Source organism: Anabas testudineus, chromosome 1, assembly GCF_900324465.2.
Source record: "Anabas testudineus chromosome 1, fAnaTes1.2, whole genome shotgun sequence".
In the NCBI taxonomy this organism is placed as follows: Eukaryota; Metazoa; Chordata; class Actinopteri; order Anabantiformes; family Anabantidae; genus Anabas; species Anabas testudineus.
This window is the reverse complement of record NC_046610.1, coordinates 21,340,958-21,358,186: the sequence shown is the minus strand read 5'-3', so window position 1 is coordinate 21,358,186 and position 17,229 is coordinate 21,340,958. Positions and strand designations below refer to the sequence as shown.

General features: G+C 40.2%; 2 protein-coding genes across 6 annotated transcripts; both read left to right on the top strand.

Annotated features, from left to right (window-relative positions):
* Positions 1–269: 269 nt before the first annotated feature.
* On the top strand, positions 270–12,149 carry LOC113162032 (interleukin enhancer-binding factor 3-like). Of its 5 annotated transcripts, none has more exons than XM_026359984.2 (20): positions 270–362; positions 797–937; positions 3,037–3,154; positions 3,517–3,710; positions 3,853–4,027; positions 4,170–4,323; positions 6,295–6,389; positions 6,911–7,006; positions 7,146–7,257; positions 7,347–7,444; positions 7,534–7,642; positions 7,750–7,890; positions 8,550–8,740; positions 9,140–9,256; positions 9,398–9,556; positions 9,856–10,017; positions 10,098–10,224; positions 10,309–10,347; positions 10,835–11,179; positions 11,301–12,149. In XM_026359984.2, exons 2-20 carry the CDS (start codon positions 825–827, stop codon positions 11,408–11,410), a joined length of 2,655 nt encoding a protein of 884 aa, XP_026215769.1. In that variant the 5' UTR covers positions 270–362; positions 797–824; the 3' UTR covers positions 11,411–12,149. The 5 variants fall into 5 exon arrangements, with proteins under 5 accessions (XP_026215769.1, XP_026215771.1, XP_026215772.1 ...); XM_026359986.1 differs by having other exon boundaries at positions 6,298–6,389; positions 11,301–12,148; XM_026359987.1 differs by having other exon boundaries at positions 9,425–9,556; positions 11,301–12,146.
* A 1,359-nt stretch (positions 12,150–13,508) lies between these two features.
* acp5a (acid phosphatase 5a, tartrate resistant) lies at positions 13,509–15,344 on the top strand. Its single transcript, XM_026358710.1, is given in 6 exon segments — positions 13,509–13,715; positions 13,820–14,019; positions 14,110–14,234; positions 14,322–14,574; positions 14,576–14,668; positions 14,766–15,344. Coding segments are annotated over 6 exon segments (1,002 nt in total). The 5' UTR covers positions 13,509–13,624; the 3' UTR covers positions 15,006–15,344.
* Positions 15,345–17,229: the final 1,885 nt, after the last annotated feature.

The following is a 17,229-nucleotide window of genomic DNA, read 5'->3' as shown; positions in this document are numbered from 1 at the left end:
ATTAAGTACAATATTATAAAAGCACCACTAAACAAATAAAAATAAGAATAAAACCTGAAGAAACATTGTATTCCTTTTCTCACATTAAGCTTTAGTGACCTTAGTACATGTGTGTACAAGCCTCCTATTTTTTGTATATGAACAAATAATGAAATTGCTTAATTTTTTGGTGAGTTTATAGAATATGTAAAATTATAGAAAAAAACAACAACATGCATTTTATTTATCTATTTAGAAAAAATCTGAAACGACGTTTTTAAAAGGTCATGTGATGACGTCATCTACAGGCGACTCGTCGTTGGTTGACAACAAAAAGGTAGCAACGTTACCGCGAAAGATTCACCTATTAATTCTCTTATTAAGTAAGTGCGCAATGTACAAACGCAAGTTGTATAGATTTCAGTGCTACTGTGCAAATTTGACACCTTATGGTAAACGGTAAAAAATGATACGGATAATTTGGCTAACGTTAGCTAGCTAGCTGGCTAGCATCAGGTAGGCGGAGCGGCTAGACACATTAGCCAAAAAAATGGTCATACTTTATCACAGTATCTTCGTTTCAAATGGCGTGGGAGGATACAATTATAGTATTAATGGACAGTTGTATTAGAACATGTGTATTTGGTTGGCGTTTATTGGCATCCAAACAAACGACCCGACTCAACCTGTGTCCTGTTAGCTGCCTGTGCACAACTTAATCTCATTCATTACGTTAGCTTTGATGTGAATTGTGTTGTCAGTTGTCTGACGTCTGACTGCATGCTGATTAAGAAAGTTTATTCTGCTGACAAAACAGCTCGCATCGGACCGGGCGTTGCGACAGCATGGCGGCCGCTGCAGCGCCAGTGTGGGACGAGCACCAGGCTTATGAGGAGCTGCTCTACTGGGACAGCCTGATCCAACAGGGCCACCGCCTTCTTCCAGAGGATTTTGATAGGTACACACATGACATGTAGCGTTCGGGTAACTACATAACTCAAAGTTAAATACAATTATAATCATTTATTCAGTCAATCGTTTATTGCAAGTATATTCAATATACTCAGCATTAACAGGTAAACAACAGCTGAGATCACTCATTCATCAAATCATTTTTTAAAATACCAATGACAGTAAATAAAAAACAAGATGAAGAGAGAAGGATCACCATAAATACAGACACACGTATAGAAATTAATAATTTGATTGTGAAAAAACAATATTTGATTTGCAATGTGAGCACAGATGTGACTCGGGATGCAAGGGTTCAGTTTGCTGGTGAGCTGGTCAGTAAATTCCTACATTGTTCGGTCGGTTTCAGCCAATTTCCAGCCAATTATCTGCCAGTTCTCAGCTACCTCCTTCTCTTGTTCCCTGTTAGGGGGTTTAGACATTCCAAAGTAACCACCCCCAGGTAAGCCCCATTTCAGGGCACCACCAAAAAAACACATTAAAATACATAAACCAGTGCATGGAGTAATTTTCATATGTTTAGGCAAGCTTATCATAGTTGTTGTGACATTAATGGTGTCACCAATCCATACAATTATCATTCAAATATTTAACACCACAAGTTCAAATTAAAATCATCCATGACAAGTGGGCAAATGGAATGTAGGGTGAACAGGTGCTGCAGTGTTTTTCTGGTTTGTGCATTAAAACTTTGTTTGAAATGAGTTAATAATGCATTAATAATTTCAGATATATTTTATATATATTTTATATATATTGTTGTCACTATGTCAAGGGGGTCCCTCCCGACAATCTGTCAGAACTGGGGGTGGGGTGGAATTTCTCTAAATGTAGTCTACACCCCACCCAACCTGAATGACTTGTTCCATTCAGATAAGTAAAACACTTGCGCAGCTCCAGTTGTTTATGTAATATAAAATAACAAAGATATAACATCTCCTCTTGGTGTCAGTCTGTTGCATTTCCAAGTAAAACATGATAAAAACACTTGATAAATTAATCTTATAAAAACTATGCTTTATTTTCATCGGATTTCTTTTGTGTCGGCCATCATCTCATTCACTGGCGCTACCTGCCCATGTTGAGTCATTTTTTACTTGTGATTTAATATTAGTCATTTTTTAACCATTAGAAAGGATCTTTGTGGGTTACCCGTCAGGAATCCAACCTGGTGCACAATCCTTATCAGAGATCGACGTGGAGAGAGATAAAGAAACTCTAGTGGTTCATCATTTTTAAGGAACATGCTCAGGCGCTTTAGGTAAATGTGTGTGTATGTAAATACAGTAAATAACACAATACAGGTTTTTGGTAAAACCGTTTTATATGATCACATCAGTGCTCTAACCCCATCAATCTTATATTTTGAGCACATCTGTGGCACGAGGATTATGTGATTAAAATGTATTTTCATTACCATCACAATATAACCATCTTACTAGCGCTTCAGTAAAGGTGTGGTTCAGAGATGCCTGTTCTCAGCGCTTTATTGGAATAAACTTTCCACCTATTTGTTATTTTTCTGTGCTTTACAAATCCACCCTTTCCACCAATTTCAGTAGCTGGTCCAACCCAGAGTCTGAAAGGAGATTTCGGTCATGGGTGTAGACATTGGAAGATTGAGCTACGTTAACAAAAACAAAGCAAATCAATGAAAAATAAATAGTTATTTTCTGATGGTTTCACTGCGGTAACGTTCTAAAACACAAATAAACACAGCCACACCTCAAACACAGATCAAAAACTGGATTCACGTAGCGTTAATGTTGTCATAAAGACACTGTGATAATTTCAACACCTCTTCATATGCTGTTGGTCAAAGATCCCGTGTTCCTAAAAAAAAAAAAATAAATAAAAGGCAATCAGCTGTAAATCACAAGATCACAAGATTCACGTCTGCCCCACATTGCAGCAAAACTAATGTAGTCTCTGTGGATATTGATTGTTATGTTACTGTTGTTATTGCACTCATCAGGCGCCTCTTCCTCAGATTCATTCATTGTTGTAGAACCTGTTTTTGACTTTTTACTTTTACTGGGGAGTACTAGGGGTTTGACTTCAGAGTTTGTCATATGCTATTTCCAGGTATGAGGAGCTGCGTTACTGGTATGACTGCCTGTGCTACGAGGAGGAGCTAAGACAGTACCATGACTACATTGCTGCTATTGAGGAGATTGAAATTGAGGATAAACGGCACCATGAGGTTATTCTTTTACCTGCTTAATTGATATGTAGGCTTAAAATAATCAAAGGCCTTTAATTTGAGCCATTTTACTCACTTCTTCATCCACATTGAGACTGTGAACACCTAGTGTTTTCCATCAACATATTCTTTCCTTCTGAACCTTAAAACGATTGCTCTTCTGTGCATGAGAATGTTTTTTTTTTCCAGAGTTTTTTTTAAATTACCCACTTCCTGACTAATACTATACTTCCTACTTCTATGTTTACTTTGCCATGTGTCTAGAATATCCTGTATCATAATATTCTGTTTACGAAGTAATTAAATTTAAGATACATTTATCTCCACTATAAAGAAATATTTTTAAATCTTTCTCTTTCAAGGAACTTGCATCCCCACAGGTACACATGGGGCCATATGACCGCCAGGTGATGGCTAAACACTCTGAAGTGTATCCTTCATTAGAGGAGCTGGAGGCAGTGCAGACGATTGTTTCTCATGTTGAGTGTGCCTTGAAGATTGTGTCTGATCAGATGGATGCTGCAAAAGATGGCAATAAAAATACAGAGGCAGGGAGGTAAGCAAGACGTCTAAATGGACTCTGGCAGAGATCCTAGTGATAAAAAAGAAACAAAACCAAACGCAAAATGCTCAAACTCAGGTACTGAATCTGAAAGTAACAGAATTGTTTTAAGTTGTCTTTTCTTTCACTGTCACAGTACTCATGGTGAGTCACAGGAGCGTGTTCTGCGTGGGGTTATGAGGGTCAGCCTGGTGGCCAAGGGACTCCTCCTGAAGGGAGACAAAGACCTAGAATTGGTGCTGCTTTGTTCTAACAAGCCAACAGCTACCCTGCTTACACAAGTGGCTGAAAAGCTAATGGCAGAGTTAGAGGTAAAAATGAATTCTTGCAGTTTTTTATATCTTTAACATCTTCATGTATTGTATAAAAAGATATTTCTCAGATTTTTGAATGAGTTTTTTTTTGTTTTTAGAGTCTGTCTTTGCCATCCTCATTCTGTCTACCTTTTAATAGGCTATTTCCACAGGGACATACACAGTAAGCCAGAGTCCAGGGGATGCAGCCATTGTTGTGACAAACATCAAGGACTTAATTCTAACTCTCACTATCTACCTGACATCACCTCTAGTCAGGGCGGAGGAAGAGAATAAAGCTGCAGAAGATGACGGTACGTGTGATGGTCCAGCCTCCAGCTAGATCTCAGCTACTACAGTCCTGATCTGTTAACAGTACGCAGACACTGTACTGCTCCACTGATCTTTAACCCTGCTCTGACAGTTTAAGCCACACACACATTATTTCATTAATCATCAGCGGAGCTTGTTCAGTGACTGTCACAGACCAAGGCCAGTGAACAACCAACTAATGTTGGCTCTTCACTCGCTCAAGAGCCATGTAGTCGTTTTGTGTCAAACTGGCATTTGCCACCTCTGTATTTTCCTCTTTAGCCGCTCATACCTTTTGCACATACTGATAATGACAATGCCTCATAAAAAAAAAAAAAAAAAACTATTTTGTTTATTCTTGTGGATTTGTTTTATTGTTTAAAGTCAAAGCTTTTTCAAGAATAACAAGTTAATGCGCGCATTGCATGTACTTGATGCTGAATATGTACATTTGGCGCCAGCTGCAGCAAAACTGATCGACAGTGAGGGCATTTCTGTGGCTTCTTTGAGAGAATTTATAGACAGGAACATGGTGGAAGCAACTACAGTGTTAAATAAATGTAATGTAATGGTTAGTGGAGGTCCTGGGTAAATCGGCACAAGCTGTGTTTATATTGGAATCGCAAGTTACAGTAAGTCAGTTCAATGAATAACCATACCAGTCTCAGTGCAGTTTAGTCCATTTACTACACTGCACGCTGCTGCGGCACAATTAAAATCATGTACTGCACTAACTGTGATCATGATTTTAGCTTCCACAGTGAGTCAGACTTGATCAGGTGACAGTTTGTGTATATATGACCTGCTGCAGTTCAACAAATCAAGCAGTCAGAGGTTAGTTATGTGCAGATTGTGATTTGGAAGTTTTTATTTACAGATCAGATTGTTGCTTCTGGCGGGAGACTTGAAACAGTTACAGGATTACAGTTATCTTCAGTGTATGAATAATTGTTACTTGGTAATTTTGCTACTACTGTTACAGCATTTGTTTTTTACATTTCATTTTAAGATATAAAATTTTTTAATAAGCAGCAGTTTTTCCCCAAATAAGGATGCCAGGAATTATTTCAGTTAAATATTATTGAGAATATAATTTTGGATGTTATAGTGTAGCCTGAATACTTGACTGTCGGAAATTCGTTTTTCTGTTTTTCATTTGTCCTGTATTTGTGCAAACATCCATTGTAGAACAGTATAGAGATCATTGCTCAGACGCTTACTGTGACACTTGCTAGGGATAGATTAGGACTAGTTAACTGTTATAAGTACAGTCAAATGAGTCAAATGCTGGGTGAGCATTTCTCTGGAAGCCCAGGATTCAAGACAAATGATGATGCTTCCATGGGAATGCTCACTCAAAGTTTGGCACATTTAATTGTCTGTTGCTAAATGTCAACAGTAGAAAATGAGCAAAAACTTGCACAAAGCTGGTATGGCTCTTTGTGGTTCCAGTCTTTCAGAAGGTTTGTTTAAGCCACATTTGAATCAGGGACTACATCAGTTTTGCTGCAATGTGGGGCAGACGTGAAGAACATCTCAATGCTTGTGATTTACAACTGATTGCCTTTTAGTTTGTCAAGTTTTTTTAGGAACGCTGGACCTTTGACCAACTGGAAACACTGTCTCAGGAGGGGGGGATAGCAGCAACCCCAAACCAAGGGGATGAGGGAAAGGGGGTATTTATCGTAGTTTACCTGGTGGAAACATCAACAGTATATGATGAGGTGTTGAAATTATCACTGTGTCTTTATGACAGTTTTTTGCTTCCACTTTCACACACTGTGGAAGAGAAAGCTGGCATCTATGATTGGTGAATATTAAGATTGTTGGGACCATAGATTTATACGCTGGGTGCTTGAGACCCTCTTTCCCTCCTCCTGGTGGTTTGTGGGAAGCTGCTGCTCCCTGAGCTGCAAGACAGAGCCGACCCCCTTGGTCAAACTGTACCTTTTCTTCTTACCCCACCTCGTCAGTAGAAACGCGAACAGTCAACGATCCGCCGGACATTCTGGACAGGCAGAAATGCCTTACTGCCTTGGCGTCTCTCCGCCATGCCAAGTGGTTCCAGGTTTGCATTCACGTCCTTATTTGTGCATTAGGTTGAATTGTTTCTGTGAATGACCTCTGTTCTTTATGTTCTCTAATCATGCAGAGGCTGTGACAGTTTTTAGCTCAGCTCTCAGTTGCTGTTGATGTAGTTTATAATCTTAAAATGTCAAATTGGAAGAGTTTTAAAAAAGTAAAAAAAAAAAAATCTGCTGATCCATACCAATGGCTGAACTGGAAAAATCATTGGTATTGACTCCAGCATATGATTTGAGTTGTCAAAATGCCCTGTGCCGAACTGAGCTCTCTCAATTTCAACTCCACTATTGTACAAAGAAGAGCGTGTGGATGTAAATTTCTACTTTACTGTATCTAATACATATTCGTTTTAACGTTTGTTGATTTGGAGATGGCTCAGTTGCTCTGACCTTTCTGTGCTTGTTTTGTATTCGGGATTGTTTTGGGAAAACCCAGAAAGCACAGTGGTGGGGTAAAAGTGGTGGCAGCTCCTCTAACTGAACTGGCTTTGGTTTGTGTCTCCAGGCCAAAGTCAGCAACCTAAGTTCTGCCGTTGTGGTGATCCGTATCATGAGGGACATGTGTAACCGTGTTCCTACATGGTTGCCGCTCTCAGGTTGGGTAAGGAAGCCATCACACATGTTTTGTTTCAATTTTAGGAACTCATTTTTAGCCCTGTGATCAACGTCTTAACTTTTAACAGTGGAGCAGTGTCTGGATGAATTATGAGTAGAATATAATGTCTGTTTTCTCAAAATAGCCTCTTGAACTGTTAGTAGAGAGGGTCATTGTAACAGCTGAGAGACCCATGGGAGCAGGCGAGTCCTTCCGCAGGGTTTTAGAGTGTGTTGCCTCTGGAATGCTTTTGGAAGGTGAGATTTCTATTGAGCTGTCAAAACAACATGAATGGTCCACCCGTGTTGTAAACTGGTCCACTGATTAGTGTGCTTTCTGTGTGAAGACGGCCCTGGAATTAAAGATCCGTGTGAAAAAGAAACAGTTGATGCCCTTGAAAAAGTGACTCTGCAGCAGCGTGAAGACATCACACTGAGTGCTCAGGTAAGATGAGGCCACTAATGCACATCAGCACAAGTACAGTGTTATTATTAAAGCCGGGAAACAGAGCCTAACTTATATATATTTGTCAGTTTGCCTTGAGGCTGTGTGCATTTGGACAGATGCACAAAGTGTTGGGGATGGATTACAAACCTGTAAAGCCACGGAAATCAATAGGAGCCATCAGCAAAGATGTCACTGGTAACTAATGACATGCATCCTTCCCCCTTTCTGTTCAGCTCACTTAACACTTTCATGAAAAGAGATGTTCTCAGATATGTTTCTCTCTCTCTTTGTCTTTCATGCAGCACAGATAGGACCTGCTGGACACTTCAGCCTGCCAGCTAAGAGACCTTACACAGATGTGGAGAAAGGAGATGAAGAGCCCCACCTTAACAGCAAACAGAGGAAGTTTCTCAAGTTCCAGAAGCGATTTCAGAGGAAATCATGTTAGTGCTGGGTATTGAAGGCCTTAATGTAGGCTGAGCCTTTTAATGGTCAGAGGAGCAACATTAACTACAGAAACATGACCTGGCAGATGTAATATGTTTCTTGAATGGTAGATTATTAACCAGATTATGTTGTATGTCTTCAACTCTACAACAAATCATGAATCAGACATTGTAGATGTGTCATAGTATAAAATTATATATTTGTCATCTTAAGTAGGTCGATTTAAAGGACTTTTACAAATACACTGAATCCAATATGCATTAATGTACATTTAAGTGCTAATTCATTGTGTATATTATCTTTAGCTAACCCTGATGTGATTCTGTACCTGTTCCTAATGCTGTACATTGTCATTACTGCAAGCAAAACATAGCAATGTCACAGATCTGTGAATTTTTACTGAATGTTCAAAAGGCATAATCTCATGACAAAAGTTGATTATGATGTTGCTGACATTCAGAATCGTTTTAACTCTGCTCTCAGAAACTTGTAATTATAAAGAGCTATTTGCTCTAAATCTTCTGAAGAAGTAAAAATTATTTAAAGCTACCAGCTTTGGTCAATATCAGTAATTAAACGATAAAGTGCTGCTAAACACCCACTTATTTTGTAGGGTCAATCTCTGCTTACATATCTCATATTTATATCCCTGTAGTCAACGATGATTTTAGCATGAATGCTGTGATGCGTCTAAACCAGTACCGACCTGGCCTGGAGTACCGGCTTACATCTCAGACTGGCCCAGTTCACGAACCGGTCTTCACAATGGCTGTGGACTTAAATGGGAAAACGTACGAGGCCACTGGGCCTTCCAAACGAGCTGCCAAGCTCAATGTAGCCACCAAGGTAAGACTCTTGTATTTCTGTCCACATAAGCTGACTTTTATTTGTTTTAGTTAACCTTAAAGAACATACACAGCATTCAGTTGTCTGCTGGAGCAATGTGTCAGTGACCCTCTGCTGTCACACTTATCAGCTGGGCTGCCACATCTCTTTGTTTGTTGATCTGAATTCTTGTTGTAGTTTGGCTCCCAGACAAGGGACAACACCACAGCACAGGTTAAAAGCAGCTAGCCGTTAACCTTATTGTTATTGACTTGTGTTTATCTTCACTATGCGCATGACAGAAAACATGTCCTAAACCTCAACCCACTTGTGCACTTTTTTATGAACACAACGTTGCTTTTACCTGAAACATCAGATTTTTTTGATTTAACAGTTTTTTTGTTTGTCTTTTTGTTTCAGGTTTTGCAGGATCTTGGTCTTCCAACAGGCTCAGAGTTGAAATCTGAGTCCACTGGTGACACTGGAGGAAATCTGGAATTAGTACAAACTGTCCCCACGTCTTCAACATCAGAAGATGTAAATGCTTGAGTTCCCTTTGGATTTATTGTAGAAACCAGTATTAACCATGAAGCTGTCGTAACATGTCCTTCACTCAGAAGGAGGAAAAAAGAAATACATTCTTGAGTAAATAATTTTATGTTTCTGTGCATTTGACAGCCATTTTTGTCCTCTTGTGATGGGCAGGGTGGTCAGGGTCCTATCCTGACCAAAAATGGCAAGAACCCTGTGATGGAGCTGAATGAGAAGCGCCGCAGCCTGAAGTATGAGCTGTCCGCAGAGACGGGGGGTTCCCATGAAAAGTGCTTTGTCATGGAGGTAAACCAGTAGTATTGCTTGGTAGAAGCAAAGCTAAAATTAAACGAAAAGTAAAAGTGTGTAAAGATGACTAAAATTACACTTATACTAAAAGTTCATAGGCCTTCTCTCATTACACCACTGTAGGGTCTACTATAGATTTTCATATTTGTTTAAAGCAATACAGCTCCTGTGTTCTGGATGTGGACATTTCCAGTGGTTGCAGAATCAGATCAGCAGAACCCCCTTCATAGAAAGTAATGCTTGCTGACGATTAAACAGAACAAACAGAGTTCGGTTATATCTTTGCTGTGTCTCAGGTGGAGGTTGATGGGCAGAAGTTCAAAGGCAGAGGCTCAAATAAGAAGGAAGCAAAGGCGTACGCTGCCCTGGCTGCCCTGGAGAAACTGTTCCCAGACGACAACGGTGTTCCAAATACCAACAGAACTAGTTCAAAGAAGAAAGTCACCTACACAGACATGGTAATTTGTCATCACAATGCATGAGGGCTCTTTACATTCGGCTTTCTTACTTTCTTCACTTTACTTTTCCTTTTCAACAGCACATCCCAGGGTTCGGCACTATCCGTGGAATTCCTTCAGACTCCGGGTCCCGTGGCTGGGGTCCTAACAGAGGTCGAGGCAGAGGCCGAGGCAGACAGTTTCCTTCAGGACCCAGCTATAACAAAAGTAAGGAATTTCACAAAGACAAACCAGGATTCTTTAAATATCCTTATAAAAATTCTAAGTAATTTCTATTCTTTACTTCAAAAGCTAACTACAGTTATGAGAGCAGCACTGGCACAGGCTATCGTAAGTACACACTGCTCACCTCTGTTAGCTGTGTGCAGACTGCTGTTACATCGTCATGGTGAATAGCACAACAGGAATTATTGTTATGCATACATTATTTCTGTTTTATTATATACAGTAAAAGAGGATTATAACTTGAAAATTAAGAAATTCATTGAGAACATTTACTTTTACAGTTGTGTTGTAATGAAAATATGGCTTGAATAATTACAGCTTGACATTTTGCATGCTATGTTGCGTGTACACTTTGTGCATGTTAAGTTTAGTTTGCACCAGCTAGAGCTGTTTGTGTTGAATGTGTGAATTTGTGGTAATAAAGTGACGAGTTTGTGGCTTTTAGACGAAACATTTTAAATGTCACATTGGGCTATGTGAGGCTGTGTTGGGCATTGTTCACTATTTCCACATATTATGTAGACGATGCAGTTAATAAAAAGACTATTAAATAAACAGATGATTTAACATAGAGGTTTTGCTTCTTTTTAAGATAAACTCTATGGCAGTAATACAGCAAGCACCACAGGAAGAGGCGGAGGCTCCAGCGGACCGAGCAGCAACATTGGCTATGGCACATTTTACCCTGAGAGCAGCACCACCTACTCCTCCCCTCCCGTCTCCAGCTCCAACGCCAGCACCACTAAGGGAGAGAGCTACCAGTCAATGCCTCCTCCTGCTGATCAGGAGAGCCCCTACAGCTACGGGTATGGAGATGAGAAGAAGAAGATGCTGACCCAAGAACAGAATGAAGGCCAGGGCACTGGGGGGGACTACTCCATGTACAGCACGGCTTACCCCAGCTCAGTGACGGGGGGCCAAGTGTATAATAATTATGGTGAGTAAGGTACCTGATGCTAATTTTGAAATGTTTGTTTTCTGTTGCTACATTCATGACCTGTATTTAATATATAAAAGTCAGAAGGGTTAATACTTTCTGATATAATCTTGTTCTATAGGGTGGGGAAACCAGTCGTCCTGGGGGAGTCAGCAGGGGTACGTTATGTACCAGGGCTTCGGAGGACAAAGCCAGGGCTCATACTCTGGATACAGTGACATGAATTACTGATCACCACGTCATGTACAGCCTTTCTCACCACACTATACCGTCTTTTGATGGTCCACCGTCAGTGAATACCCTGGGACACCACTTCTGAAATGGAAGGAAAATGCTTGTGTCGTCTCTGAGACTGGAATGGTGTTTTTGTTGAGTCACCCTTCACCTCACCTGTCTGGTTAAAACAATCTCAAGTGACAGATGCAAGTCTTTGATTTTCACTGCAACAGTTCTCATCTTGAACATCTTGAAATAAGTGTAAAAAAAATAAGCATTCAGCTTTATCATTATTTCTTTTGTAGTGTACTGTCTGTATAATATTTTGTTTTAAAAGTGCTTGGAGTTTGGAACTGAAGAGCTATTCATTTGTGTCACATAACATGCTCTAAACCTTCTTGTAAAATAAATGACTTATTTTGGAGCAAAGTACAAAGTTGTTAGGTGGTGTTGTAGTCGGTTGGTGGGATTTTACAGGCTTATCTTTTCAGTTACTTTGATAGAAGAGCTGCAGTTCAGGTCAGAGTTGGGTAACCCATTTGTTGGATAACGAAACTGTCAAAATAAGGTTAAGTTAAAGTTCCTCTTAAATAATACTCCTCACTCAATCTAGCTTTTATCAAGCCATGTTGCATGCATGCTTTTATGGGCTTAATAAAGACAAGATCAAGCCCGATTTACCCCTTGAAGAAAAAGCATCACTGTAGTTGTGAAAACCTGCAGACCTGTATGAATAGTATACTCTATAAAGTAGTATATTAATCCAGCAATCAAACGTTTCTCAATAAAATTCAGGGTAATTAATAAATTAAGGCAACAGAAGCTGAGATATACAGACTTTTCACTTTTTAGTGTGGGTCAAGCTTCAGAAAGGCACTTCTCATAATGCTCCATTGCATTTTTCACAAGACTTTCCTGACAACAAACCCCCACATCCCCAGTCCATAAAACAACAAGCTCTCTGTTAAAAGTTTGAAGTCTCAAAACAAAACAGTGAAATCCCTGATGACACCACTGTCACTGGGCAATAACCCAAATGATATCTCAAAGTGTTTTTTGTTTTTTAGCAGAATTGTCATTTGTAAAGACAGTTGAGTCTCCTTTTAAACACATGTAAGCAGTACAAGAAATAATTTCTAGATCCTGGATATACAGGTACACTGAAATCTGTTGCCAGCTGCTTTTCATTTACCTGAAAGAGACTGCAAATGGTTGGGGAACCATTATTACCAAAGTTAACAATGCAAAGCACAAAAACATACAAAACTGCATCGACCATTTATTGTGCATTATGTTAACCATTAACAAACTGAAATAAACTCAGGAGGTTGCGTATTCACATTTCATTTAAAGATTCTCCAAAAACATGGAAACAGGGATGGAAAAACAAACTGTGATTAACACTGGAAACCGTCTGTATGCTAGCTATAATAATCTTTGTCAGTCACATGTGACCTGGGCGACATTCCAGTCGAGACTGACTCAGGTTGTGAGCAACGATCATGCTCCAGGGACGTGCGCTGAGGCTGGTCCTGCTGGAGCCTTCCTTCCAGGAGCACTGATAAAAAGCCAGCAGGAAGAGCACTGTGAGGACAGTGTCCCATCGGGTCGTCCTGAGCACACTTCACCTCTAATCAGCAGTGAGCATTTTATCTTTGACATTATTATCTCTTCACATTGATGCCTACTCTTCACACGTTCAACCCGTTTTTCTTGTCAGCTGGGTTTGTTTTCTTGTTATCTGAGAGGAGTGCGCCATTCGATTCTGCTTTACTCCTCTGATTTGTTTGGAGATGTCTTTGAGGAGGGTAATTTGACCTGGGAGTAATTTGATCTGTGACATTTACTTATTTAAAAGAGGCACAGTTTCACTGATATGCTTAGGCAAACATGAAACTGTGACCTCTGACCTGCTAAGACTGCTTTGATTAGTTTCTATGAGCTCCAGCTGGAACCTGTCAGCTTCTGGCTGCAGCCAATCACGAGCCACCATTAGGCATAAAAACAAGGAGAGCATGTTTGTTTGGTGATGTAGAAGTGGAGAGAGAGAGAGCAAGAGTGAGGGCGGAAGCGTAGGCTCACATGGTAACGTAGCTGTGGTTTGTTGTGCTTGTTTCGTGTTCCTGTTTTAAGTTAACTTTCAGTTATGACTGAATGTCATGTTGTCTGTTTGAGTCGGGGTTAGTTCCGCGGCTTAAGTGCTGATTTTTATCTCTTTCTCCTTGAAAGATGGCACTCACACTGCTATCCATCCTAATTGCTGCCCTCTCTGTGGCCTATTGCTATCCTACTGCCTATCAAGACCTGGCAAAAACTAACAGTGAGTATTGTTACTTTGGTTTTGATTCTTTTTTTTCTGAACTTTCTGTTTTTGCTCTTGTGATTCTCAGCTCCTAGACCTTTTACCTTTTTGTTCCCTTACAGAGAACAGAACCTCCATTAAGTTCCTGGCTGTAGGGGACTGGGGCGGATTGCCTTATGCCCCTTATGTCACTGCTGTGCAGAGAGCTACTGCTCGAGAAATGGGCATCGTAGCAGACCAGATGGGTGCTGACTTTATTCTGGCCCTCGGTGATAACTTTTACTACAAAGGTGTGGACAGTGTGGATTCTCCTCGGTTTAAGGTCAGTTGAAATGTTTAACAAACGGTGGAAAAACATGATTATAAAGCTGCATGCTTTGAGTTAAGTGTCACCTTTGAATCTTCATGTCAGGATACCTTTGAGGCTGTATTTACTGCAAAGTCCCTCCAAGTCCCCTGGTACGTGATTGCAGGCAATCATGACCATGCAGGGAATGTTAAAGCCCAGATCGACTACAGCCAGAGATCTGACAGATGGTAAGGAGCAACTTAAAATTAATGTTCTGACATCTCAAACTGTTAATTGAACATTTAGCTGAACTTTGTACCTTTTTGTTACCTCAGGAAATTCCCGTCCTATTATTACGAGCTGAACTTCCACATTCCCAACACTGGCAAGACTCTGACCATAATCATGCTCGACACTGTAATGCTGTGCGGCAACTCCCTCGACTACGCAGACGAGAAGCCTAGAGGACCTGTGAGTTTGGTGGCTGCAAACAGGCAGCTGACCTGGTTGCAGGAGAGACTGGCTCGGTCCAAGGCAGACTTTCTGTTGGTAGCAGGCCACTATCCTGTGTGGTCTGTGTCTGAACATGGGCCCCACACAGTGTCTGCTGCACAACCTTAATCCCCTTCTCAAAAAATACAAGGCCACCGCCTACCTCTGCGGCCATGACCACAATCTGCAGGTCGGTTCATGAGAAATGTGTGTTGGTAAATTTTGTAGTACGTTTTTGTTTTTTTAATATCAAACTTTCTTCAATTATCCCGTCTTTCTTATTTCAGTATATAGAAGAGTCTGATATCGGCTATGTGGTGAGTGGTGCTGGAAACTTCCTGGATCCTGACACCCGTCACTGGAACAATGTTCCCAAAGGTTCTGTGAAGTTCTTTACTGGCCAAGCATCAACTCTGGGAGGCTTCATCCATGCAGAAGTCACAAAGAACAAAATGACGGTGACCTTCTTCCAGGCTAAAGGCACTTCTCTCTATCGTACAGTCCTCTCTCAAAGGGAATTTAATTAAGCTACCCAAACGCTGGAAGTGTTGCGTGGTCAGTTACGTGCAGTAAGAGTCTGCAGTGAAGTTTATGAAAGTAATAACTGTTTCCAGTGATTTTTAAACATTGGTATTAATATTAAGCATTTAGTATTTTACAGAATCAACTTGTTTTTATATGGAAATCTTTTTATGAACTTTAAAATATAAGAATAAATGGTTTGACTGTTAAATGTGTCTACTCAGCTTAACTGTAGTCTTGTGACTTATCTCACATGATTTGCTTCACTTGGCTTGGTGGTGGGGGGACCACCTTTGAACCTTATGCTGTTTAATGTTCTCCCTGAATAAAAGTCCTAAACATTTGATCGGTGTGTTCGCTTTTACTGAACTCTGGTATGAGTGTCAAGTGTCATTTCCCTTTTGCTGCTGTAGTTTGCGCCTACAGCATTTAAACATTTCTTGTGTGCGCACTTAGTTCTGCATCTTAAAATTTTTAAACTTGTTCCATGTGCAACTTAAGCAAATCTGAATATGGATGACTTGCTGCTAAACCCTCTTGAATGTCACAGCAGGAAACTGTTTTCAATGTCTGAATAATTGACAACTTTTTGTTTCAGGTTAGTTAAAAGGCTGCCAGGCTGAGTCAATCAGACCATACAGCTTATGCTGTTGAGTTCAAGTAGGTTTCTAATCTACACTAATTGGTCACAAATTCAACACTACCTGATAGTTGTATTGTTGTGATGGACTGAGCCAGCATGTTAATTTAATTTCTGACCATGGGTGATAGGTGTTAGAGCAAAGAGTTTATCATGGCTGCATAGCCACAGATCAGTCAGGGTACCCAACCTGACCCCCAGAGAATCATTGACACATTCTGATCCTGTGACACAGCCCTAAAATATATAGTACATTTGTTTCATATGTATATTAAGAAGCCCATGTGCAGAATTTCAATACTGATGCAGGAGAAGAACAGAAGAGGTGAAGATTTCTGCAGTCCCTGTTCCTATGTCCGTTACATAGGACCACCTGGCCTGCCAACAGAGGATCAGGCTTGATGGCAGCAGATTGGCAGTGTCTGTATCCAGGATAAACTCAGCCAACCAATGACAATTAACATTGGAGCGAAGCAGAGACACAGAACAGACAGGTTGGAATTTTTTCCCATGTTCAATTGTTGAACTTTTCTGCTTTTAAAGCCTGTTTGAAATAAACATTGCAGGAGATTCTCACCCAATTATTCATTTTAGAGAAAATGAATGTATGTAAACAATTACAAAGTTTTGACTAATAAGTTACCAAATTACCAACCATGATAAGATGTATTATAATCCCATTAAATGCTATGGAGAATCTTTTTTCTTCATGCTTTTCCTATCTTGTCTGCCCTCCACATGGTTACTGGCTGTTACTGAATGCTGTCCTGATCCCATTAGATTAAGCTACACTCTGCTGGTGTCATGTAATGTCAGAGCGAGAGTTGGACTGACAGAACAGAGCCGAAGTGGGCGAAGGTCAGCTGTTACCTGAGGATAAAGGGCAGGTAAGGATCACTTAAGTGTTACTGACATAACCTCCCTGGAGGCCAAAGGAAAGCCTCCAGGTCACACAGACTGATGATTAGACACTAACGTACCTGAAGTAACAGTAGTTCTTTAATATCATTTATTTGTAGGCTGTTACACAGGTACTGTATATATTAATCTGAAATTAAATTAAATTAAATCAGATATACTCTGCGGTTCACATTACCATGTCCCCACCACATTTCAGGAACATTACTCAAAAAGTTAACTCAGATTTTAGCACCTACAAAGAGGAACAAGCTCGCGTGTTCCTCTAACTAACTCAGACAGATGCGACGTTAATGTCCTTTGTTAAAATACTGTTAACTGTCATTGGTGAACACAAGTAAAAGGGTGCTTTCACAAATATTTGGCCACATTAACAGTGTTTTTATCGCTTTGTTGGTCAGACAGCTCATTGTGGCTCCATCACACCGTACTGGTCATGGTCATTCTGATAATCTACTGCAGAATATGGACAGGTGCTCGCTGAGTTTTGCTTTGACCTGATTCACGCTGAAACAAGTCACTTCCCAAAACACACATAAATAACACACTGTGGCATCCCGCCAACTCATACTCTTATTATCTGTGAGTTGCTGTAGAAATGTGTGATGTTATTGTCCACAGTTATGTGAAAATAAAATTTATAGCCAACATGTCGATACAAGACTTAAGAA

Coding starts and splice junctions, on each gene's coding strand:
- LOC113162032 (XM_026359984.2), top strand. CDS start 825: ATGGCGGCCGCTGCAGCGCCAGTGTGGGACGAGCACCAGGCTTATGAG. Junction 4,324..6,294: donor TAAAGCTGCAGAAGATGACG/GTACGTGTGATG, acceptor CCACCTCGTCAG/TAGAAACGCGAACAGTCAAC. Junction 9,257..9,397: donor CGTCTTCAACATCAGAAGAT/GTAAATGCTTGA, acceptor TGCATTTGACAG/CCATTTTTGTCCTCTTGTGA.